This window comes from Condylostylus longicornis, unplaced genomic scaffold (assembly GCF_029603195.1).
Source record: "Condylostylus longicornis isolate FDR11 unplaced genomic scaffold, ASM2960319v2 ptg000084l, whole genome shotgun sequence".
Taxonomy (NCBI): Eukaryota; Metazoa; Arthropoda; class Insecta; order Diptera; family Dolichopodidae; genus Condylostylus; species Condylostylus longicornis.
The window spans coordinates 4,001,175-4,028,132 of record NW_026578052.1 but is presented as its reverse complement, the minus strand read 5'-3'; the positions used below and the strand labels follow the sequence as shown (position 1 = coordinate 4,028,132).

The following is a 26,958-nucleotide window of genomic DNA, read 5'->3' as shown; positions in this document are numbered from 1 at the left end:
TTCAAATTTTCAATTTATTGGTTAGAAAAAAGTTTTCAATTGATAAGCTATTGGTGCTTGTTAATGTAATTTTGTGGGTATATTTTGTAGGAAAATTGATTTTTAATTGAATTTTCGGGTATAGAAGTAGTTTTTGGTTTTGTAAAAAATTATAGTAAATGTAATTGATTTTTTGTCATAATTTTATGGTAGGTATATTTGAATACTTAGGTGTTAGGGATTATAAGGCATGCAATATAGAATAAATTATTGGTTTGCAAATACGAACAAACTACGCCTAGACTCTTTATAGTTAGTATAAGAATTTTAACCTCATATAACTCAATTCGTTTTAATGCATTCCGTAAAGTTATGCACGCTTTAAATCTTATATAAGAATGAGTTTTAAAGAAAAGTAATATTTATAACTTTAAGTATATAATTATAATCATATTTTATGAGCAAAGAAACAAAGACAAAAACACATGAGAAATTATGGTTATGGTATATGGTTATAGCTATATTGATATAGTTACAATTTTTTGAAGTACAAACAAGAAATGATAGTGGCGACAAAATTCTTTTCAAAATTCAACAAATTTTATAGTAAAATTTATAATAAATTACGAAAATTAAATTGAAAACACTTGTCTTATGGTCTTGAACTAAAATAAACATGTATGACCAAGTCTAAAATTTACTTTGGAAAACTGAACTAAAAAAATAAAATGATTCCCTAAAAATATGCAATCCGAAATCGTCGAATATATACAGACAAATGCAAGCCAATTTAACGATTTGATTTATCATTGATTTCCGCATAATAGAATTTGATAGTTTGCTATTAATTTGCATTTTGAATTAAAATTGAAGATATGCCATTGTTTTACCGCAGGTATCCTTTAATTTTTAACACAATTCTGTTAAAATGCAAAGCATTAGAAATTGAAGTATTTTAAATTAGTGTTAATTAATAGCTTCCGTTAATATCGTAATGATTTGATGGACTAATTGGCTACACCTAAATAAGATACGAGTACTAATGAAATTTACTTAATGAACATAAAAAAAGTACAACGATAAACGGAGAACGAGGTGTAAAAAAATTATGCTGAATATGTTTTAATTATGAAAAATGGGAAAATTTTCCAAGATGTGCACTCAAAGTAATCTATGTAAACAAGTTATAAGAGCATAATTTTCTACCCTAACATTTTTAATTTAATTTTATAGAAAGAATTTCTCTAAGGATATTCGAACATATAAGACATACACAAGAAAAATTTTTTTGTTCTTTTTGCATACTTTTTTTTCATGCATCCTTGGAATTTTTATTACATTAAAATTTTTTATGATCAATTTTCATAATATGTACCAACTATGTGTATGAAAAATCCAATTAAAATGAAAAATTAATATTTATAAATAACCTGTCCAATCCTTTGACGTATATAAAACAATAAAAAATAATCAAACTAGAAAATTGAGGCATCAATATTTTTGATTTAGGTCAAAAATTTTATTTAAATAAGAAAATAGCTTCAAGGGTTCTAGAGAAGAAAATTTATTATTTTTTAATCAAATTATATAAACAAACTTATAAATTAGAATTGGTGAATGTGAGTTGAAAATTACCCCTGTTTTGTTTACCAGAAATTGTTGCTTCAAAAAATTTTTGACCTGGAAATATTCAAGATCTTTGGCCGGGAATTTGAATAAGTCATTGAGCATATATAAACACGAATATTCACGCACGGATTTTATTTGTTTCGTAGAACACTCACCTAAGCGCAAAAATATTATTAAATCTGGTGAATAAGAAATTTTGTCCCCAATAATATACGAATTATAAAATTTCTATATGAATTTTTTCTATGAATATAAAAATTTTTATAATTTCACAGTAGGTATCTAAAATAAAAAATGTCCTTAACCACTTAACCAACTCAATTGAATGTCCTTTTTACCATAAAATTACATTAAATACATCTCTTATTGTAATAACCATCGCACTCCATATGTGTGAAAATTCTTTGTTGGTGAACCAATTTAACCTCTGTGGTACTTTTGTTCACATGAAAACCATTCGTACTCGTTCTAAACATTAAAACAAAATTTCTTCAGCATGTACAGAGATATTATACTTTCCATTAAAGTAAATTATATGAAAAGGCAATATTTTTTCATTAGAAATCTCAGCCATTGTAATTCTGAGAAGCATGTATAAAAAGAAGACATAACGATATGTACTGTGCGTTTACACCATTCTTCGAAAAAAACTTTTATTCTCTCAAGCCGTTCTTACTTTTGAGAAATCTAATTTAAATGTTTTGAGTTATGAAGAGGATTTTATTCTTACTTGTGAAAAAAATAACCATAATTCATTTAAAAATAATGATAAAAATAATGATAATTGATTACAAATTAATTTAAAAATCACACAAATGACACTATAACAACACTTTCATTTAAGACTCCATTCATAAATTAATTTATTAATTGACAGTTCCTCGTTGCAATAATTCTGTATAAAATTCTTCATTTTGACATTATCGGGCCTAATTATGCCATGTTTGGTTTCTTATTGGCAAAATCTTAGAAAATTCAAATTGTTCTTGAATATCTGCCAGAGTTCAGTCGAACTTATGGGTTGAATTTTGTCGCATATTCACACATTTGAAGAACACTTCATTTTGAGCACACCGTATTATCCCGTGTAAATGTTTTTACAGTAATAGTTTGACACATTATGCGTTTTTATACGAACTTCTTTTAATTAGTTGATCAACTTGTTATCGATGCACAAGTTCATTATTCTGCCATTTATAAAATTCTTTATCTCAAGAATTCTTTATCAACGTTGAGGCGACTCTGAGCAGCCTGTAAAACTTAAGTTATGCGTTTAAGTAAGCAATTTTTTAACGTCTTCAGACATTCCAATTTAAATATTAATTTTTTATAATATTATAATTTGGTTATGTACCTTATGCTTTTGTTGGATCAATGAATTACTGAGTGTACTTAAATTATAATAGCAATATAGCAATTATCTTAAATTTTCTTACACCCTATTCCAAAATACATATGTTATCGTATACACAAAACCGCAAACATAGCTACTTAAATATTTGCATATTGTATATGTAGAGTGCTATTATTCAATTTATTTCAACTGCTAATACTCTCTTGTTAATATGAAAAGAATAAAATCAAAAGATAAATACATTTTTACAGACTATTTGCGTAAATATTAAAAAATTGAAATGCAAAAATTAACCACCTCTTACCGTCTACTTTAGACATTTAAAATTTATATTTTTGTGAAACTTTCAAGCCATTCGCTATTTTAACAAATAATATTTTTTTTTTTTGAATGTTTACCCACTTTAGAACTCTCACTTTTCTTTTTGAAAATAATTTTAAAATAATTTTTGAAATCTTTAATCTTTATCTATTATGTGAGATTTATACAACAATTTTGTGAAAAAGAAAATTTAAAAATTTGAAATATTTAAAAAAAATGTGTATTGGGCGTTGAGGTTACAGACGTCTTATTTTAGATAGAATTGAACAAAAAAGAAAAAAATGAATTGAAAATAAAATAAAAGAGAACTGCTCGTGTAAGAGAATAAAAGTTGCCGTGCGTCGTGGGAGAGTTTCTTTGGTAACAAACATTTCAATAATGATTGCTAATGAAATAAACACTATGTATGAGAATATAACATTTAGGCAGCCTCTTAGACAAAATATACAGACTCAAATTGTAATCAGATCTATCAATAGATCAATCAGACTTTAACCCAATCTAAAACGCAAATTGGTTATCATAACCTCCTAAAACTTGTCAGACTGACTATTCGTTAGTTTTGTTGTATTGTGTTTTCGCGTCTTTATTTCGTGAAGCCAGACACAGAAGTGTTGTCTTTTTGTCCAAACCTTTTCCTTTATAAGTCGAGAGACCTCAATATTTACATTCTTCTTTAAACGTGCTCTATGTTCCATGATAGAGTTCCTTATTTCATTACTGACTTCGTAGATACCTAAATCACATCCACAATATTACGAAAAACTTTCTTCACGAAAGTTTGTATTTGCTTGATAAGTTTTTGCTTGATAAGTTTTTGCTTGGAACAATCTTGTAGCTGCATTCCATATGTCCAACACGTGGCTTGAATATCAACTATTTGTTACCTTATTATATTTCAAATATTTGTTGAGAAAATAGGCACTCGTCATTCGTAACCCGATTTATATCTAACGGGAGGGAACACTAATTTTAATATACGATATTATAATACTTTTGATTTGGTATAGAAGCAAAATCAAGAGTAATAACACCACCCCAAAAAACCAATTACATTAAAGTATAAAGAAAGTGATTAACATAATAATTTTAAGGAGACGAAATCATCGTTACGATAACAACCCGCCTTATAATAGTCGCCCATTATTTAGATAAATTGTTTGTTATGATTATAGCTACCAATTTGAGTGGCTTTAAATTGATTTAGACTTGAAAAAAAAAAATTTTAATTTTTTGCTCTTCTCATGGCATTTCTTAAGAATAAATGAATTTTTTCAAAAGTGAGTGTTTTTTTTTTTTGTACTTGAAACTTGAGAATTTTTTTTTTTTCTTATGTAAATTTTGTGATTTAATTTGATATTTTTTGTTGTGTTTATTTTTTTTTTTTGCTCTTGAATAATTTAAATTTAAAGTGAAGATGTTATGAGAACGACGATGACTTAATCTTTAAACGGAAATTAAATTTTTTCAAAATAAAAATAGAAATATTTTTATTTATTTTGGAATTTTGAAAACCGATACAATTTAATTTTAGTGAATTTTTTTGTTTTTGTTTTTGAAGGATTTTGGTATATTTTGTTCCGAAAGTCAAGGATGAAAATGTTTTCTGTAAATGGTTTGTACATTAACATGATGGTTAAAGATCGTTAAAGAGTCTAGCGGTAGTATGTTTCACTTTTATGCTTGAATAGAGTTTACTAAATGGTTCACTGTCAACTCAAGCTGCACTATAGTTACTGTGCTTTATCTTTTGACATTTATTATCAGTACAGCGCAAACATTCATCATAACTACGTTAGGTTCACATTTGAAAATCCTTTACAAATAAGACACATATTATAGACAAGAACCCAGCATCCGTTTTAAAGGCTTTGAGCTATTCTTCCATTGCAAACATATGCGGTGAGAAGTTTGGCATTAGCAATTCATACTTTGAACTGCCATTAGCAATTCATCAATTGAACAATAATGGCAGAGTTCTCAACACAATATATGTTATAAAATTGAATGCCATAATAAATAGGACAAGACTGTAACGAGTATGTCGAAGGAAAGAACGAGTATGTCGAAGAAAGTGAAGAATATATTGAAACTTATGGATTCGTTACCGATGAAATTCACGTTGTAGGTCCAATCATTGCAAAATTTAGTTAATAAATAACAAAACTAGATATTCATTATATATTTTTTCTCACAATTTCTCAAATAATTTTTCATGTCCAATTGAGCAGTTGCAGAAAAAGAACAAAAAAACTAAATTATTGCAATTTTCCTAAATAAATATATTTTGCATGCCAATCGGAAAAATATTTTAATTGAAAAAATGAAATAACCACGGCCATGAAAATATTTCTTGCCCAAATAATTTTAAAGCCGGAAGATTCAAAAAATAATTGGACTTTAAAATAATAGATTTTGAGTAATAAAACACTTGAAATTAATGAAAATGACCAATGGCAATCCTAAAAACGTTGTGGGAAAATTTCTATTCACAATGAAATTCGTGCAAAGTGTGCATATGCGAATGTTTTAGATTTGTTTTAATTAGAATACGAGCAGTTTTATTTAAAACTCTTTACTTAAAAGTGAAATTCGTTATGGAAGCATAAAAAGCATAACAATTTTTTTTAGATATTGGAATTAACTATGATTTATTTGGGTAAAATTACAATTGATTTTTATTTTAAATCGTAGGAAATAGATTTTATTCCGTTAGCAAAATTAGTTAATTGAAATAACACAAGACTAATCTGTAACCAACTGCAAGATATACAGTCGCGCTTATACTATACTTACTTATTGTATAAAATTTAATAAGGAAACATCTAAAAATTTCTCTTACTTAATTAAATAAATTTCTCTAAATTTCTCTAAATTAGAATCAGTGAAAATCCATCTCTTTTGTTTACAGATTGGCAGAAATTATTCGTAGAACGCGTATTGTACCATATAGGTTGCATATCTTCTATGGGTCTATGATGTCTAAATCGTGTTCTGGTGAACTGCCAATGTCCAATGAAGGCATTTTATTTTAATGCATAATTGGTTTAATAGGTTTTAGCGAAAAATCATAAGAAAAACTCCAAAATTCCTGAAATTTGTGATTTCATCTTCCCATATTTTTACCCAATTTTGTTATTGTTATAAATTTCATAACAATTTTTATTTTTTCTTTTCAGATTATTAACTATAACGAACAACCAATCACGGAGAAGTCTAAATTCTACTGAGCAAGAAAAACTCAAAACATTTTTATAAATTTCATCTCGCCGAACAAAAAAAGAAAACAAACAAGTACAGAAGAATATTTGAGAAAATAAAAAATTAAAGAAATGATAAAATAAGATCCTCAAATTCTTGGTCATATCCTAAAATAATCACGATATTAAATAGAAGTCGCTGGTTATTAGTCCTTATTTTTTTATATATTTTTGTTGACAATTTTCATTTCATTTCTAAATATAAACAAACACCACACTTCCTAACTCATAAAAGATTAAAATAAAATGTTTGTATATTTTTCCACAACACACAAATAAAAATATCTACAAAATAATATACAAACATAATAAAAGACTCATAAATAGTCTTGAGAGAAACTAAGATAATCTTGAAAAACAAGTGAGAAAAAATAATAAAAGAAACTGTAAAGCAAAACTATATTGTTAATTTTTGGGCTCAAACGGAAGATTACACGGAAGCTTACAGGTTAATAGAACGACAGTTCATCAGTTTCTAAAAATAAATGCAATTTTAAGGTTTAAAAATTTTAGAATAATAGCTAAGATAACAGAGGATTAACAAAGAATTTAAAGGTGTTGCAAGAGAAATTTTAAATAATTTTTGTAAATAATCCTTGGGATTTTGTTTGTTTTCAACTCAATTTCTTTGGTTTACTTTTTAAATTTTATTTTCATTCTGATTCCTTACCATCATTTGATTTGAAAACATACACACTCATACATGTGAAATTTTCCGAATTTTTTTATTCAACAAAATTGTGGTATATAAGAATTTGAATGTAGATTTAACAAGCAATATGGGAAAACTTTTTATAACCGAAGCTATTAAAGAGGATGTTAGCAGTCCTGCAGGACATGAATCGGATGTTGAAAAAGAGAATGGTGTTTCAGGTAAGATTTTTAAAAAATTTTCAATTTTTTTATATTTCTCTTACTTTTACTTGTATTTACTGTATTTGGTTTTCTTGTTTTTGTTTTGGTGTCTCACCTCAGATTTGATTAAAGGAAAAAAAATATTTTCTAATTAGAATCCTTTTTGTTGTTGTTGTTTTTGTAATTTATTGTTAAAAAAATTTTGACTTAAATTTTTACTTTTTATAGGCGTCTCTCTTTTGGTTTAACTTTTATTTAGAGCAGAAATAAAAACAAACAAGGTATAAGGAGAAACAAAAAAGGAAATTAGGTCAAAAGCGGATTTTTTTTTTTCTAAAATAAAGGAAGCATACATATAAAGATTTTTCTTTTAAAGAAGTTGAAGAATAATTGGAAGAAGAAGGAAAGGAAAATATTAAAAAATGAACCTTGAAAATTAGAAAGAAATTTTTGTCTAAAATTCAGATGGAATTTCTTTTCCCTAATTTTATAAATTTTTATTTTCGGTATACAAGATATTTTTTTTTTATTTTAAACGTAGGAGACATTTTGAAACTTTTTTTTCTTTGAAAAATTCCCTTTAAATCACTGTTTCAGGTTTAAAGAAATAAGAAATAAAATAGAAACTGTTTTAAATTAAATGTTAAATTGAAAACAATGGAAATTTCAATACCCATAACTTTAATATTAAATTTAATGGGAAAAAGCATTGCAGTTTTAATTTTCTTCAGCATTTGTTTCCTTAACCCCTGCCGAATGATATCACAGAAAATGCCGTACGAACAATAATGGATTATATACGGCGAAAAGCGTTCTGGAACATTTGCAGAGACTTGCATTGCGGCGATATTATAAAGATGTGTCTAGCAATTGAGGTGATTTAGAGATATGGATGTATCTGCATTACTTATGGCGGTTATGCAGGTTAATTGCTGCAAAAGAGGTGAATTAGGGATTTGCATGCATCTGCATGATTACGGTGATTATAAAAATGTGTTCAACGGCGGTAATTAAGGTGATTTTGGGACTAATGCCCCTGCATATTGTTGTTATACTTCTGCATATTGCAGAGAAAATGATTATTTTAAGGTTAAAGAACGGATTCTCTTACCACGGAGATCCCACTCACTGCATTGCCTACATATAGTATGGTTAGAAGGTATTGCTTCGAGAAAAATTTTGCCTCGTTGTTAGTTAACAGAAAGCATTGGGGAAGCGAACTCGTTAGTTACGATGCAGATCTGAAATTTCAAGCGAAATAACTTAATCTATTCTAGTTTAAGTATAAATTAGGTCCAAAATTTGTTTGTGGAAACTGTATTAATAAATTCTATCTACTATTAAATTAAAATATTACGTAACGATAATGCTCTACTTTTCTGTTTTATCTTCAAATTTTATTTCACTGCTTTTCACATAATTTCCCAAAATTTCCCAAGTTAGCTGTGCTTTGTACCAAAGAAACCGCACTATCAATTTCCAATTCAAAATATTGAAAATTCTTCACGAAAACGACCTTTCTGTACTTATATCCTGTCAAAGATATGAAAATATTTAAAATTAATTTTAGGAAAATATTTTTATTATTTTTTTTATTTCAATTATTTTTGTTTAGGTTTATTATACTTTTATTGATCTTGTGAAAATTTTTAATGTAAAAGGGAAATTTTTGCTGGTTTCTCAATTTTTATTAAAATTTTATCGTAGTGAGTATACAAATAATAATAATAGGATTTTAGAACGAAAATATTTACCATTATTTCGGGATTACACAAGTAAATTATTAGTTAGAGTCTATCGTTAATCTAGATTTCAATTTTTTATACGTGACGTACTATATAAAATTAAGATTGTCGTATATTCTTTATTCATTAAAATTCAAAATTTTATGAACCTTAATACGTAGTGTTCAAAAATTATTTTCAAATAATATTTCATATTTCAAGAAAATTTTTCTATTAAAATTTATAGAAAATTTATTCAAAATTCCTTAAAATAATTTGGCAATAAATTCACATTTCACCCTACACAAATCGAAACGAATCGAATATTTTTTTCAACGTATAGTAAAAATCTCTTACGGGGCAGAAAATTTCTAAAATTCCATCCTACAAATAAAAATGAGTTTTTGTGATATTGAGTAATTTTTATGACAGCACGGTTTGATTTATTATAAAAGTAAGGTCATGAACTTTTGATTTGTGCATTCACAATTTTTCGTTTGAATAATTTCGGAAATTATTATTATTGAACCAAATAATTTGAAAACTTTTCGAATAAGATATTTTATTTTCTCGATAATTTTAACATATCGAGATTCATAACATTTTTAAATATACAATATGCTTTAGTATATGAGCAATTTATAATGTCATACAAATAGAATTCAAATATTTGCGGAAATGGCTAAGACAATCTATTGACCATATTCTGACAATGCATAAAATATACCGGTTTCTGCTCTGCACACCATATTTCTTTGCTCTTAACGCATTTTTCTCGAAAGCATTAATAAAAAATTTCCGCCTTTTTTTGATTTGTATATGTGTCCAGTTGTTAAACTTTTGCACTTTTCAAACTTTGAGAGCGCAAATAAGTATTACCGTTTTAAAACATAGCCAATTGTTATTATGTCAAAGTTATTGTATCAAAATAACTTTTGAACGAATTTTTTTTTTAAAGGTGGAAATAAATTAAAGAGTTGAAAGAAGAAAGAACCCAGCTATAAAACCCACCCTTTTCCCTAAATTTTGTGCACGCCAGTTAAAATATTTTAATCAAATAAAATAATTTTTACAATTTCAGCATGCAGATTGCGACAAATATTATTGAAATTCATTCCTCGTACACACCACACATTATATTTTTGCACTCATATTTAATAAACTAATCAATTCCAATCAGTTTTAAAAAAAACTCAATAATGAAATTGACGAGAAAAAATATTTGTTTTTTTTAATTATTTCATTTTTTCAGACCTTTTTTTCTACAATTCTGATGATATTTTAGCAATTACAAAAGGTATGATACAAAAAAATTGCGATATTTTGTGTTCCAAAACCACCAAAGGCGTAGTTTTATTTTTCCACCAAATCACGAAAGTACGCTTTTTGTTTTCTTTTTTTCAAACAAAAATTTCATTCATAAAAATATTTGAATAATTTATGCACTTTTCACGTATTCGTTATGTAGAAATGAAAATTTTTATCACAAATTATTGATAAGTTGGTTAACAAAAAACAAAATTAGATTTTATTGCTAATATTCTTCAAAAATTAATTTAGCACATACCGAACTTTGCTGTCATTGATAAAAGTTTTTCACTAACACTAGAAATGTTTTTACAACACGACCACACAACTTTGCATAATATGTCAAAAAGCATCAAATTAAAATCGAAATTGTTTTGTTAGATTTCCCAAATTTATTAATTTCGAAATTTTGGAATCTGTAGTGCAAAAATTTTAAAATATTATTAATTATAGTAGAAATTAGTTTGATTATCATTCAAATATTACACAACATATCAAGTATCAAAAATTTAAACTCAAATCAAACTGTCATACTAAATTAATCATAAAAAAATTTCCTTTTTTTTATTTTCGAGCAATACAAACTACATCACTTTACTAAAGTATAGAAATATCATCTCATTGTTCATTTTAAAAGAAGTTGATCCAAGATATACTGAAAATTTGACCTATGTCTTGAATTACTAAGATAATATGTACCGTATTATTTTCGGTATTGTGCTTGGTTGTGCTCAGAATTGGCTAAGAATTTAATGTGGTTAACTCACTGGTCCGTTAAATATAGTTTGGAAGTCCAACATTGAAACGTTCATAATTAAAGCAAAATTATGCGTCACTGTCACACCTAGGTAGGGTACTAACGAATATGTAACTTGTAGAATCCATCTTGAGGCGGAACTAAAAATACTTGATGTAATGGCGAAACGCATGTTGTTAAAAGAAAAATTGGAATTTAGTTTTATTCAGTTATGCTCAGGAACATAAATTAATGTATCTGACTCACGTGATTGCCGGCGTTTATTCAGAAAGCTAAGGTATTCTAGTGAAATAGGTCCTTCCGTTGAGGAGGATTTGTAACTTTTTAATCGATGCCGTTCCTTCTTTTCCGATTAAATAAAATTACGTTTTAAATTCGATAAAAATTTTATTAATCACTCTTTCTACTGAGGATCACATTCACAAACCAATTTCTGCTATCATATATCGTGCATATTAAATTATCTAAATTAATGGTATTTTTTAATTTTTGTATAAATCTTGATTAGTTTTATATAAAAAGGCATTGTAAAGAGAGGATATGTGAAAGGATATGAACTTCATTTCATGTATACATACAATGTTTGTTATAATGTTTGTCTATCGATCCTGTTTTATTGTTTATTTTCCTGTTATGTAGATACATACAATGTGTACTCAAACCAACTTAAAGGCAAAAAGAAAAAAATATAAAATATTAGGACTAATTTTTGTTCATTCAGCGATAAATTTAAGGTATAAAAAGAGCACCCACTCAAATGAAACGGAAACAAACTATATGTAATATAACATGCATTCATGTACGTGCCACTACACTCGAATTTGTACTACATAAGTATATACTTATCTGGCTATATGTGTGTTTTCCATATACTTAGGTAAATATTAAAGTAAATGAGATATTAAGCCGTAATAAAATAAAATGAATAAAAAAATGTTAAAAGAAAATAAAATGAGAAGGAAAATAAACGAAAAATGAAAAGGATATAATTCAAAACATTTCACCAGATAAAATTGACAATATTTTATTATCCTTCAACAGTTTGTATACATAATATAACAGTTATTTTGAATAAGGTATAAGAATATTAAATTAATATGGAGAAGACAGAAAATATTATCATGATAAGAATTTTTATTTTATTTTATTTTCCTTTTTACAACACTGTTTTTAAAATATTTTCAGTTTTGATATTTCAACTTAATGTGTGATTTGTGTATAAAAGTTTCAAATTTGAGCAGATATTTTGATATATTTTCTGTATAAAAGTTTATGATTTAAAAATCACAATAATATTAATTTTTTTTTCTAAGTTGATTTACAATTTTTGCATTCCATTTAAACGCTTATAACAGGCTGACTTCCTTTAATTATTTGCTATAAGTATAATATAGGAAACCATCTGACGGAATAATTGTGTGTAACTGTTCTTTTCAACAAATTATTTGTGTAGTACTATTTTTGAGTTAGGATTTATTTTAGGAATTAGTTAAGAGTGTTATACTTCTCTAGTATTATGCATAAAAAGTTGAGTACTACAAAGTAATCAAATATATTTTTGACATTACTCATTGTAATGAAATAGTTACGAACAAGTCAATTGTCCCGACAAAAATTTTCTTTAATATTGAAATAAGTATACTTGTTATTCGTTATTATACTCTTTAATATTTAAAGTGTTAACATTTAAATCAGCTCTTTTTGTTTACTCTCTTTTTTTTCCCTGCGGAGAATTTTAAATATTTGGAATGTTGTACTCTTTCTTTCACCACACACAACACTTTAATAATTTTTCAAACTAAAGTATTATGTCATAAGAGATTATAAATATTTCTCCTTTACGTACGTATACCTTAAAAATATAACGTATAATCGTATATTATTGCAATGTAATGTTATTCCAAGTAAATTTCATAAAGCGTGTGTGTCGCATAAATTCACTTGAAAAAAAAATTTTGGTATTCATTTATTATGGTCAAAATATGATTTATGAAAAATTATGAAATTTATTAAGCGAAAATTTAGTGCAGTTTTCTTGTAATTTATAACAAAAAAAAATGAGTTCTTGTATACATTTGTTATCATAATCTACTCGTATTCGGGTATAAAGACAAAATTGACATTATAAATGACTCTAATATACCTGAAACACTATAATAAAATATGGATTAGAAATAAGAGGGAAGGATGTAGTTGTAATGAATTCGCTCACGAGGATAAAATATGTTCAAACAGTAATCAAATTCTCATTTAATTCGGTCTTTAGTAATACATGACAATAGACAAAATTTATTGCACCTCTGTTGGATAAAATAGGCAATTATTGACTTTAAAATTAATTTGCTCCCCATCATTAATCATCATATTTAATAAGTTTATTTAACTAAATCATAAAATTTTAGCATAAAATATTTTAGTGTCACTTTTGACTATTATTTATTGACATAATTATAAGAGAAAATTAATTGAAATGTAAGATAACTAAATTATCACTGGAAATGTAAACAATGATGCTTTAGTTTGATAAAAAACGGCATTTCAAATGTTATTAATAAATGCCAAAACAATTCCCCTTGCACACGATCCAACTGTCATAAATCAAAAACACTATTTCCGTCTACCGGAAAAAGGTGACGTAACTGCGCAAATCATCTATGCATTTGTTCGAGGTACTGTAGTTGTGATCAGTTTTGGCTACTCATGCGTAGTGTGAACAAATTAATATTGTTTTCAATAACACTACAAGTTATTATTATAATGTACACCCTGTATTAGGTGATTTAAATTTGAAAAAAATTTTATTTTAACTTGACACAATACAAAAATGCTTAATTAAACAAATTTTTTTTATTTTCATTTTTATTTTAATATTAAGGATTTTTATTGTTAAAAATTTAAGCGAGAGTACGCTTATTGCCACCAGAGTTGTGTATTACCACCACTTCGGTTATAAGTTGAAATACTCCTTAAAAATTTCAATTTATGTAAATTTTATTTTGTTTTTTTTTTTTATGTTTGTCAAAATGTAATTAAATTATTTTTAATTAAATGTCTATTACAGAAATTAATACGTATGTATATATTTATGTGCGTATGTAATTACAAGGATACTTTTATCTTGATATTTTTAAAAAAGATTTTTGTTGTATAAGATACAGGATATTTAAAATTGCGTATAAAATTGCGTATTTAATGAGATGAAATTGGAATTAATCAAATTAAATTTCTTAAAGAACCTGTAATCGTAGCTGTAATCAAATGTGCATGAGCCCCGATCACAGTTAATATGACGACTCATGAAATTTGATTAGATTTTATTGATTAATGCTGCTTATAAGGCTGCCATAAGAGTAGAATTTTTGGTTAATGTACAAGCTAACAATAGGCAATCTAATCAGACATTTACTTTTGGTTTAAAATTAATTTTTAGTTCATAATTTGAAGTTAAGGTTCTCATTTTTCTATTTAATTATAAAGAATATATATTTCAATAAGCTCCACTCTTGGAATCTTAAAATTCCAAATTATTATGTTTTCCCAATTTAAGTTCTCACATAACAATATAAATTTCATTTAATCAATGTAACTTTCAGGATATCCACTCATGTATCCCAAATATGAATTCATTCTCCTAAATGAAAAACACAGAACCGATGTACTGTTGATAGACTACAGAAATATATATACAAACAATAGCAAAATACCTATATATAGAGGTACTTAAGTACTCTTAATATTTCAATAAACGGATACCAGTATATCCTTTTCAATTAACCTCAAAAAAAAAATTTTAACAAAAAGCAAGCAAAGTAAAAAAAAATTTTTTTCTATGGTCATGAGATTAAATTTCTTGTTTACTCTACATACGAATATATGTATATAAACATATTATGTGTGTATATGTGTATGTCCATAACTTTATCTATATACATCCATGTTTTACATAAATATTAATACTTAAATTTATTTAATAGATCGTTATCAATTACAGTTACGAAAAAAAAAAGAAAATTAAATGATCCTTTACGAGGTTTTGTGTCTAAAATGATTTATTTCCTCCTGTATATCTATATATAGATGTACAAATACACAGGTATATGTGCAAAATACATACATACATATGTGAATATAATAAATATACAAAATATTTATTAAATACATAATGTACACAATCATATACGTATGTAAATTTTAATATTTGGGAAAATATAGTCAAAAATATTGTTGAAAATATTTTGTCAATATTTTATTTATTGATTGATTCAAAGTTATTTTTAAATAATATTAAAAATAATAAAAAATGAAGAGGAATGAACAAAAAAATATGAAATCCTTGCACTGATATAACGTATGAAGATTTGTCCTTTTAATACTAGGGTAGGATATCAATTTCAATTCGAAACTTAATTCCAAAACTCTCATTCATATGATTCAGCGACATTGAGACAGTGGGTCAACACAACACTAAGCTATCGTAATTGTTCAACTCTCACAATTAAATTTTACCACTGAATGACGCAAATGATATTTAATAGAGAAATGTTAAGAAACAAAATGACACACTGGCATAGCAATCGGCAATGAGAATTATTTTGAGAATGAGAGAATTATCTGTCTTGTTTCTTTTTATAGTGTTATAACTATGTGAGCCAGCGTTCAATAATTAACTAGATGTTTCTGGTGTTACAGTTCTGGCGGGTGATTCCTGTAGTGTTTTTAGAAAAAAAACTGTTCACGGAGAGAGAGGAACGGTTTTCACACTCTGACTTGTCTCGATAATTTTAAAAGGATAAAGAAAATGAGATTTACAAAGTTCTGTCTAGCAGTTTTGAAGCTGCTAAAGCGGGAGCAATGTATTGCTCACAACTCTTTTTGTCTGTTTGTAGTACACTTACATAACGGTAATGTCGTCAATTTAAATGTCAGATTGGTAATACTTTTTAAGTCTGCTTCTAAAAGGAACTAAGTCTGTTTTACGTGTATTTTAGTGATTTAGAGCGGTTAATGAGTTTTGTTATGATTTTATTAGTTAATGGCATGTTAAAGAATAAGATCGCTGAAAGTTCTCTAAAACCCGATTAGTTCATTTTTAGTCAATTTTAATTAGTAACCGGAATTGAACGCAAATTCATTAACTTCGAACTTTTCAAGGAGTAATTTTCCTTTAGAACTACTGACATCTTTTTAAAATTCTTCCTATAGTCCTAACAATTACGATTGAAAATTTCAATTTTAAACTCTTTACAATAGACTAAACGTCTACATGATTTACTTATTCTTTTATGTCTTCTTTGTATAGAAAAATGATCCTTTTATGAAAAGGATTTATATTAGAAAATTTAAGGAAAAACTTTTCTTTTTTGTTGTCTATTTTATTTTTTTTTATTTTTTCCAAATATTTTGCTTCCCATATGTAGACTTAATTTAGGCAGGTGTACTCATACGTAAATACATACACTCATATTGATTTTTATTATTTGTGTATACATATATTTTCGGATCACTTTATTCATTGTTGGCATAACATTTTAAATTTTAAATAATATTTAAAAAGTATGAGAAATTGATTATATTTTCACAATTTATGGAAATTTTCTCTTTTATTTTTTGTGGAATGATGAATTGTTTCAAGTAAAATTGATTTTAAATCAATTTTCGCTATAGATTTTGGTTTTTATGAATTTTATTTTGCCTTTATTTTAGAATTCTTTCCGGGAAAAATATTATTCTACATATAGATGAAAAGATAAATATGGCATAATAGGATTTCCATTTGAATTGGAAAAAAATTGGATTAAGGTTGCAAGCATTATATAAATTTAATATAATCTTAAATATTATAAAATAAAAGTAGCTGTAATTATTTGATGATCATGGTTTGTAGCACATAGAGATAAGGTCTATATTTTACTATAATATTCGTTTTTTGGCTGATTGGTTGTTATTGTATAATAGTAGCCCTTTTACTACTATGACTCAGGTACTAATAGTAATCAAGTATTGAAAAGAACTAGAAAAAAATTACATCAAATCTAATAGTTCTTTTTTAATTCGAGTTTAATCATGCTTTCAGCAAGTTTCGAAAGAAATTTTACTTATAGTGAAAATAGAATTGGTTTTTATTATGTCAGTGAACGAAATGTATGGCTTTACAAGTGTACAAATGACGTGACATTGAATATTTTAATTAGAAATATTAGATATCGCATAATAACCCTGTTTGCCTACCTTTTTTTATAATTTTTCTGCAGGACTTTTATTTCCGCTTTTTTCAAATATTTAATTCGGCTCGATTGAATCTAAAATTAAAATTGAAATTCAATTTACTACTTAAATCTCCATGCATGAAATGCATGGATCTAAAATTTTTTTATTTAAACTTACAATTTTAATTTAATTTGCTATTTTAACCTTATTATAAAACGAAAATAAAATTATAACAATGAAAAATGAAAATCCTTTTTGTCATTATCCCAAATTAGATTGAGGATATCAGAGCACAATGAAATAGTAAACAAAAAACAAGAAAAACAAGAAGAAAAGAAAGAGAAAACGTCCAAATTAAATAAATTATCATTTTATTTAAATAACTGGAAAATTAATTTATGAAATTTATCATAAGTTTTTTTTGATCCCATTTTTTTTCTGAATCCTTTTCTCTTTTTCTAATTATTAATGTTTATTAAATTATGGTATTTAAAAATAACAAATTGTCAATTTGAGTTCTTTTGATGAGCTTTAATGAGGTTTAGTTCTCTCTTTTTTTTTCCGAGTTCGCCATTTAACCATGATAAATGCGATGGGGCGCTTATGTATATAAAAATTCTAGTAATGATACCGCAAATATTATCGCTGTTATTTATAAAGCAAAATGGAAAAAAGGAAAGGATATGTTAATATTCAGGATTTTTAGATGTTTATGTAGAAAGAGAAATGAAAATTGATTAATGTTATTTTTGCTATTGAGTGAATTTAATCTTTTAAGATTATCAAATTGTAGAGAATTTTTATATTTGAAGCTTTTTCACATATAAATCATACGTTCATCTCCCTGTCATTGCTAGTGGATTAAGCATTTTTTTTTTGTTCATTGTCAATTTGTTTGTTTCCAAAAAAATACACTGTTCAGTTCACACATGGATTTTCTTTAAAAAATTTTCTCTCATAAATTATGAAAAAATTCAAAAGAAAACCGTGCGTTCGTATCACAGTTTTGTTACTCAACATGCATGATGAAATATGTAGATGTTGATTTCTAAAGCATTTTCTTTACCACAATATTGCAAAAGTACATTTTTTTTTGCCGAAAAATATAGACAGTTAATCAAATTTCCTTCGGCCTGTTCCATTCAAGGGGCCACCTTTTAATGTTATTTTCTGGCTTTCTGAGGGTATAACCGATCCATTTCTATTTACTTTTTATTTATATATCTACAGGATCTTGCCCTGTCAACTCCCATCGCATATAAGTCTCAGGCATGCGTTTAAGACGTCTTGCATATTGTTTGTGCAGTTTTTCTTTATTAGCCAGGTCTCACTACCATATTGGAGAACCGATTTTTCGAAGTCGTTGAATATTAATATTTGTGCCGCTCGCCAAGTGACGTTATCTCTACACTGGCCAGAGTCTCCCAAAAGCCATTCTGCCGAATTTAATACGGGTTTCTATGTCTCTTTCAGCACCCCCATCCTACTCAGTAGTAATTATAATACTAAGGTAGCTGAATTCAGCGACATCTTCTATTTCTGTGTTGTTTATTTTTAGTCAGTCATTATTATCGGGTGCTAATTCTCATATTTTTTGTCTTATTCGTGTTTATTCGGAAACCGACATTCAGGGCGTTCTGCTCCAGATCATGTACTTTTTCTTGCATGCCTTTATGTGTGAGGGCAAGTATCTTTCTAGTCTATTTGTTAAAGTCCATTTGATACTTCTGGCAGTAGTTGTTGCACTTCTTATAACGTCGTATAACGCCGCATTGAACGGGAATGAAGTGAGTGGAAATTCTTGCTTGAATACGGTTCCTAATTTTATTGAGTTACTTAATTAGCCTTTATGAAGCACCCTAAGCTCCACATTCGCATATAGTGGCATTATTATGTTGATTATTTTGTTTGGAATGCTTTTATTTGGTAAGGAATATTGCCTCTCAGTTGATCATATTACTCGTAAAGGCTCTTTCGAAATCTACGAAAGTGATATACAGTGGTAAATTTCATTCGACTGATTGTTCTCTAATTATTCGAAATTGTGAGGCTGGTGATGTGCCAACCATAAAAAACTCATGGTTTTTGATTTTATTTTATTTGTTATTTTGATTTTATTTCTTTTATGTAATTAGTTTCTGATGTTGTTTCTTGGTGTTTTCGCATTTTCTATCTTCTGCTCAGTCGCATTTATGTCATGTTTTCACTTGTTCATGACACACGTTTGATAGCTCATTACAAATGATTATAAAATGATTTTTAAATGAAAGTGGAAATACAATAGCACCGCCCGTAGTTGCCACGTGTACAATTATTTATTGAATTCCTGTAAATAAAAATGTTAATTATGAGATTAATTGCTTAAGCTCTGCCATATTTCATATACATATAAAATTTTTCAAGTTAATATTTATTTAACTAGGTTTTTATTGAACACGCAATAAAATAAAAAAATTATTATTGACTGCGTTATTTATTTTCTCATTAATAAAACAATAAAATTTACAAAATAAAATAGAAAAATTCTATTAAAAATTCAATAAATATTTAAAAAGAAAAACAGAAATTTTAATTCCCTCTAGGCTTTACATAACTAATAATAAAATTTATTTTGTTGTTATATACAAAGTAGGAATTTTACTTTTATAATATTTTCTCCTGAATATTTTAATTCTTATAAATTCTTGTAAAATATTTTGTGCGCTTTATAAATTAAAAATTTAAAGATTAAATAATTATATTTTGCAAATATGTATGTGTGTTTGTATATATTCAAAACTCATCCTTTTATACACACAATGAATGTAATAGAAGAATTTCTATTGACCCCGAAGGTCATTCAGAATATAAAAAGTCTTTAAAACCTTTGAACTTATATTTTAAATATTTTTTGCTACTTCTGAAGTTTAGCTATATATATATGTATACATATATATGTATATATACTTACATCTATATTTATTTACATTTAATTGCCATAATCTTATATTGCTGTACATTCATCTCTTGATGTTCTTAAACAATTGCTTAAGGATATTTTGTTTTTTTTTTTCAATTTTTTATTATAAAATCTTTAAGAATATTCTTTTCATTAGTATACATATTTTAATTTTTTAAACCATTCGAAAGTCTGATATAAGTACTTAGAATTTTTAAAGCATGTATTAAAAGTGTCTGCTTTCGATGAGTTCTACGATAGATTTTCATAATGTAGAGATTCAATTAAATTTTAAGTAATCTACTGTAACAAAAATACGGGGTAAATTTTTTATTCGGCTGAAATCAACATTCTGGCTATAGCTCAGCGAATCACAACTTTAATCAGGAATACAACCACAATTCCGATTAAAATTATGGTTATGAGCGAGGCAGTGACTGCACTGCTAATAATTCGATCGCCAAAAAGGCAGACTCTGTTCCTTATTTCACTAAAGTTTTGCTGAAACTGAAACAATATGCTTTAGATGATTTTTATCCAATTGTAATATTTTGGTAAGAACAATTTTATTTGATTTTACTTTTGGGTATTTCCAAAATGAGTTACTGCAATTTCAATGTTTTCCATATTTAAAAGGCATATGATTTCAAAAATTATATTGATGTAGGCTACAAGATTTTTACGCAACAGTTTCCCAAACAATAATAAATAACTGTACTTTTTATACGAATCTCTTCATATTAATGTTTTTGTTTTTTCATGTAGGGGACTGAGGACCTTACGTCTTGCCAAATGGACCATTTGGATTTTGTGATTCCCATCCCTACCCACAATTCCATATCTAAGCTCATGAAAAATTTGCAGTATTACAGTTACCCCGAACCCGGCTTTGTGATACTTCCGCTTGTGTCACAAAGCGCCACCCGAAGCAGTTTTTATTACTCCTTTCTAATGTACAGCAATATCTGTAATGAAAATCATTAATATTAAATTTAATTGAGAATTTTAATTGGGGGGATTGTGTTAATCCACGTATTCCATAGGCTTATTTTCTAAAATTCTTAAAAATAAATCAATCCTTTATGTATTAAATTTCTAATAATTTTGAATATCCTTCCATGCCCGCAAAACTTTATGAAAATTGATTTATCGCACTAAAATTTCCAAAAAAAAAAATTAATTTCCATAACATAACTTTCAACAAGTAGTCTTAGAACACATAAAGGCTTGAGAAATCATAATTTTTAATGACACTTCGTTCGGGAATAAAATTTATTGCTTTCAATTCCAAAAATTATAATGGTGTCCAATTATAGTCAAAATTTACAATGAATCTTCTTATATCTATATTCCTGAATAAGTATACAAAGGTTTGGGATTATCAAATAGCCCCACTAAATTTCTCTCACATATTTCATTAATATTGAAAAAAATTCAGATATTTAAAATAAATAAAATTATAAAATTAATATTAAGGGAAAACTTTTGTAAAAGTTTCAAAACACAAGAAAAAAAAAATCCAATCATTAAAAAATTATTGTAAAAATTAACGTGGGCCGAAACGCACTAATTTCAGTAACAAAAAGAAAAACAAGTAAAATAAATCCTAAAAGTTAATTCAAATTCTTTATCAGAAAGGTATGCATAGTATTCCTTTGATATCCTTGAAAGTTTTCCTCGAAACTCCACAAGTATTTTTTATACTCTTACTATTAATTTTCCTTTATCGATTGATTATTTTTACATTAATAAAAAAAATACAAAAAGTAAAAAACAAGAATGGAATTTGAATTTTTTTTTCTAAACTTAAAATATCTACGATAAGAACAAATTTCTTTTAAGTGATTATGCAATTTTATGAATTTTAAACCTTTATAATCAGTATAAAGCCTTCCCATGTTAATAAAATAATTTAAAAAATACTTAAAATGTTTAAATGCTGTGGTGACAAGGCAAAACTGCCTTAGTTTTGGCTTGTTTCCACAAGGAATTTTACAAAATTTAAGATAATTTTTGGAAAAATATAAAAGAAAATCTGTATAACACTCAGTCATTATATTTATTATTGACCGTATTTGTCATTTTACATGACCATATATATAAAATCATCTACCGAAATAAATTGGAAATCTTCCGAGTACAATACTATAGATTTTGTTCAGTTACCCTAATGTTTTTCCATTATTGCCACTGAATTATAAAGCCGTTACTCTTTATTCAATAGCATATTTTTATTTTTTGTAAACAGGTTTTTAATTTCATTTTATCCTTGAATAAACTGAACAATATAGGGAACTCTATCCCCCTCCCCCACCCCCCCCCCCCCCCCCCAACCAACTGATAAAACAAAAGAAAACTGCAAAAAATAAAGGTTTATTTAAAAATAATTATGAAAATATTAGGAATTTTTTATAAGGTTTAGAATTTATTATTAAAAACTTGTTGAACAAAGTAATTAAAAAATTTTGTAACAATATTTAAGTTTTTTTATACCGTAAGAAAAAAATTGTTTTTAGTTCAACAAATTTCAACAATAATTTCAATGGTGCAATAACAATAAAGTTTTTTTTTTTTGCAAATAAAATTAAAATTTTTGATAGTTTTGGATATTTTTTGACCATACCAAAAGTTCTCTCTGCTTTAAAGTTTTTCATGCATCAAAATCACATTACAAGAACCAATTATTATTTTATGCTTTAAATAATATGTTAGAGAGCTTCTTTTTTTAGTAATTTTATTTATTAAAATAACAAATCTGTATGAAACAGTAAAAGTTCGAGTAAAATTGAATATTTAGGATATAATTTAAATATTTAAATTAGAAACATAATAAAAAAATTTGACAGTAACTAGTATCTGTTGACAGTAACTGTTATTTCAATTGACAAGAGTGCAATTATACTATGTACCTAGAATATCCGCAATAATCTTCCATTGACCTATAAATTAATTAAAAACATACTACATGAAAGAACATTTCACCAAAATTCAATTTACGTCCTCAACGCTTGTTTAGTACGAATAAAATGCTGTCTCATGGCTCTATATAGTGTTTTTGGTTCAATTTCTTATGCCATTTTGAGGTTTCAGTAGATTGATGCAATTACAACTAGACTTCAATAAACCAAAATATACAAGTTAATAAGAAAATTTAAAATTGAAAATTTTGCAATTATTATTCTTGTCAAAAAAATTTACTTAGTTTTTATTAAAGCTATTATAAATATTGACACCAAGTGTAAACACACATAATATACAAATTATGTTATAAATAGATCCCCAATTAATTAAAATTTTTTATTATTTTATGATGACAAATATTAAATTTAATGTTAAATTCATTTTATTTAAAAATGGATCATGGTTCGTTGATTTATAAAAATAATTTTTTGAATTCTTAATAAATATTTTAAATGCTTTTATAATATTAATTGCATTTTTATGCTAATCTCAATCATGAAAATCATCGTGTCACATAAAATTTATTTTTATAATATTTTCATGCATATTTCTTTAAAAAAAGAGGAACTATAATTAAAATTTTATTTATAAAAAAAATAAATATTTAACTCGCTTTTAAATATCAAATTTTTCATTTGAATATGGTAAGTATTTTTATTGTGAATTAAATGTGACATTAAGAAATTTTTATAGTTGAGTAGAGGTGTAAATTTGAATATGGAATATATGTATATTTATTTATAAATTGTAAATCACATTTAATCCGTAATTAAATACGAACAATATTGGTTAAATATAAAACTGTACAGAGGTTGCAACAAGCCATAATTTTTAATATAAAGGGAAAGTTATGTGAACTAAAAATTGTGAATTTGTGTGCCCAAATCACATAGTCATTCAACAATTATTATATAATACGTAGAGAGAGAGTTTGGGAAATGAAAAGTTAATTAAAATTTTTGCCGAAAATTCGGGATTTTTCTCTAAATTTGTCACTTTTTAAATTAATTTACTACATTCGTGTCTCATTAATTTTTTGACTCTGTTCCTGTTGACCGACAATCATCTCTTTATTTATTCAAAATATATTCTTTCTATAAAATCTAGCCCTGTTTTTAAATATAATTATTATATTTAACAAAATTTATATTTATGTACCTTTATATTATATTGTGAATTGAATAATTAATAATAATAATAATAATTATTACCAAAATATAAAAACATATGTGTACATCAATGTAAACAAAATTTATGAAAAATAAATATTTTATATGTACAAAAATAAATTTAATATAATTTAATATAAATATAATTTAATGAACAGTAAATTAGTATATAATTAAAAAAATTAATGCGTGAAAGGGCAAATTTATATGAAAAAAAAAATAATATAGAAGAAACTTGTATGTATAGAAGAACCAAAGGTATAACTATGTAAAGAACTAATAAATTAATAATGAATTGATGAGATTAACGATTAATTGAGTTATTAAAATAAAATTATGTAAAGAGAATTTAATAATATTAAAATTTTATTAAATTCCATTTGGTTTTAACAAAGGATGATCTTAAATAAATGTAATTTAAATGTATGTATGATGTGGACTTGTATGATACACAACAGCAGAAATTGCAAATTGCAGAAAGCCAACTCAAACCCATGATTTTATTCACAGTTGGTATCTATGGAAATTTTTCCATCACTTCATCGACCAAAAATGGACTAAATGTCCGTGACTCGTATTGAATCATACGAATGTTTGATAATACCATTATGTTTGATAATACTAATGTTTGATAAGTAATTAACCTTGTAACAAAATTATTGTTGCTTGCCTCAAAATCTGATTTATTCTATTGTAGCAACCTACAGAAATAAATTTTGATTTTCTCTCCTCTTTTTCTCCTCTCTCTAAAACAATTAATTTAAAACTTTATGCTCTCTAGTGTCTAGAGAGCAACTTTTGAACAATTTCAGTATTTAGAGGTTCTTTGTTATTTAATTAAACTTTTTGTGCGAACAATATTCTAAAAAAAATTTCGGTCTTTGAAAGAGAAAAAAAAAGAAAAATATTAAAAATTAATTTAGTTTTAACCCCAACTTTCGTTTCATTCTAAATTAACTTTAACTCTTTTCCCTCAATTTTGTTTTTTATATTAAGTTAATTTATACAAATTGTAAAATCCAAAACTTTCAAACATTTTTTTGTGTTGTTCTATGTAATTTGACGTAGAACTTTAGGAAAAAAAACCTAAAAATAATTTTTTTTTATTAATTTTGTTTTAAAAAACTTTGTGATAATCAAGAAAAAATAATATGTGTGTATGTATGTGTATAGGTGGATGTATTATATGCTTATAAATAAAAATAGTTAGAAAAAAAGTTTTTATGAAAATTAAACCCTTTTTTTTTGCTCTCACACCTTCCAGCGGTAAGAATAATAAAAATCTTTTCTGTAAATTTCTAATTTAAACTTTGTATTAAAAAATATTTCACTCCAATCAAGGAATTCATTGCAGATTAGCTTTGCTTCACACAAAATTTGTTTGATAAATTCTGGGAATATTTCAGTATTTAATAATTTGAAAACAAAGGTTTGTGTCTCTTTTTATGTATTTGCATAAAAATTGTGTTCAATTACCTAATAGAAATTTCTGAATGGTTTTGTACAGTTTAGCGATATTTAAACTTTAATTTATACTCCAACTGATCGACTCAACTGATCCTGTAGATCAGTTTGAGTTTCTCCAGAATGGGAGAAACATATTGTACCAAATTCTGTTCTTAAAATATATTCGATTTGTTAAAATTCAGAATTTATTAAACGCCCTTCGTGTATATTATTTTAAATGTACATAAAATAAATGAGAGAATATCCTTAAATATACAGAAAGTAATGCGGCTAACAAATAGATCTCCAGACAATACAAATAAATTGTAGTACAAAACAATAAAGGGAAATTATGACCGACTCTAGATAGATTGATGAAGAAAAATTTGAATATACACAGGCACACTTTCAATCTACGAGTATTTAGTAAGGAATATTATTTGAGAATTTTTCAAGATTTTATATAATAAATTTTTTAAACAAATAGAGTTAGTAAGTATACGAGTAATAAATTATTTTTGTTACATTTGGCTTTGTAATAAATTTAAAAAATTTCTGAATTTTGCGAAGTAAAAGATGACCTAATTATATTGATGTAATTCGCTAAAATGAACTTTTATTCAATGTTTTACAAAAGAAAAAAAATTAAGAAAGTTCTGTTTTTAACTAAATCAAAGCGGAACAACATTCTAGCATTGTTTCCTAGTGGAAACTACCCATAAGGGTAATTTGTGGAACTGATTTAACAAAATTCAGCAAAAAGGCTGAAAATGTTGATATTTTTTTTCAATCGAACATGTTCGAGATTTCATATAAAGTTTGAAATTAGCAATACGGAGCGGTATCAAACAATTAGAGCACCTAGTTCTCCTCTATTGTCTTGTATAATACCGCTTAAAACCGAATGCATGATAAGACTTTGAGATAAATAACTATTAGCTTATTATTTTGTTTATCAACTTTTGATACCCAACATTATACAGAAAAAAAGAACTAAATTAAATTAATTTTTAGAAATGTTATTGAAGAAAAAAATAATTGAAATTAATT

At 26.0% G+C, this 26,958-nt stretch overlaps 1 protein-coding gene across 4 annotated transcripts in view; it reads left to right on the top strand.

Annotated features, from left to right (window-relative positions):
* LOC129613622 (adenylate cyclase type 2) overlaps positions 1–26,958 on the top strand; it is a 120,838-nt gene that overhangs the window by 28,849 nt on the left and 65,031 nt on the right. For 3 of the 4 annotated variants that reach the window (XM_055527758.1, XM_055527759.1, XM_055527755.1), the window contains exons 2-3: positions 6,463–7,416; positions 10,375–10,419. In XM_055527758.1, coding sequence (XP_055383733.1) covers positions 7,323–7,416; positions 10,375–10,419 — 139 coding nt within the window. In that variant the 5' untranslated portion in view covers positions 6,463–7,322. The remainder of the gene's footprint in view (positions 1–6,462; positions 7,417–10,374; positions 10,420–26,958) is intronic. The other variant, XM_055527756.1, reaches the window with a different exon arrangement.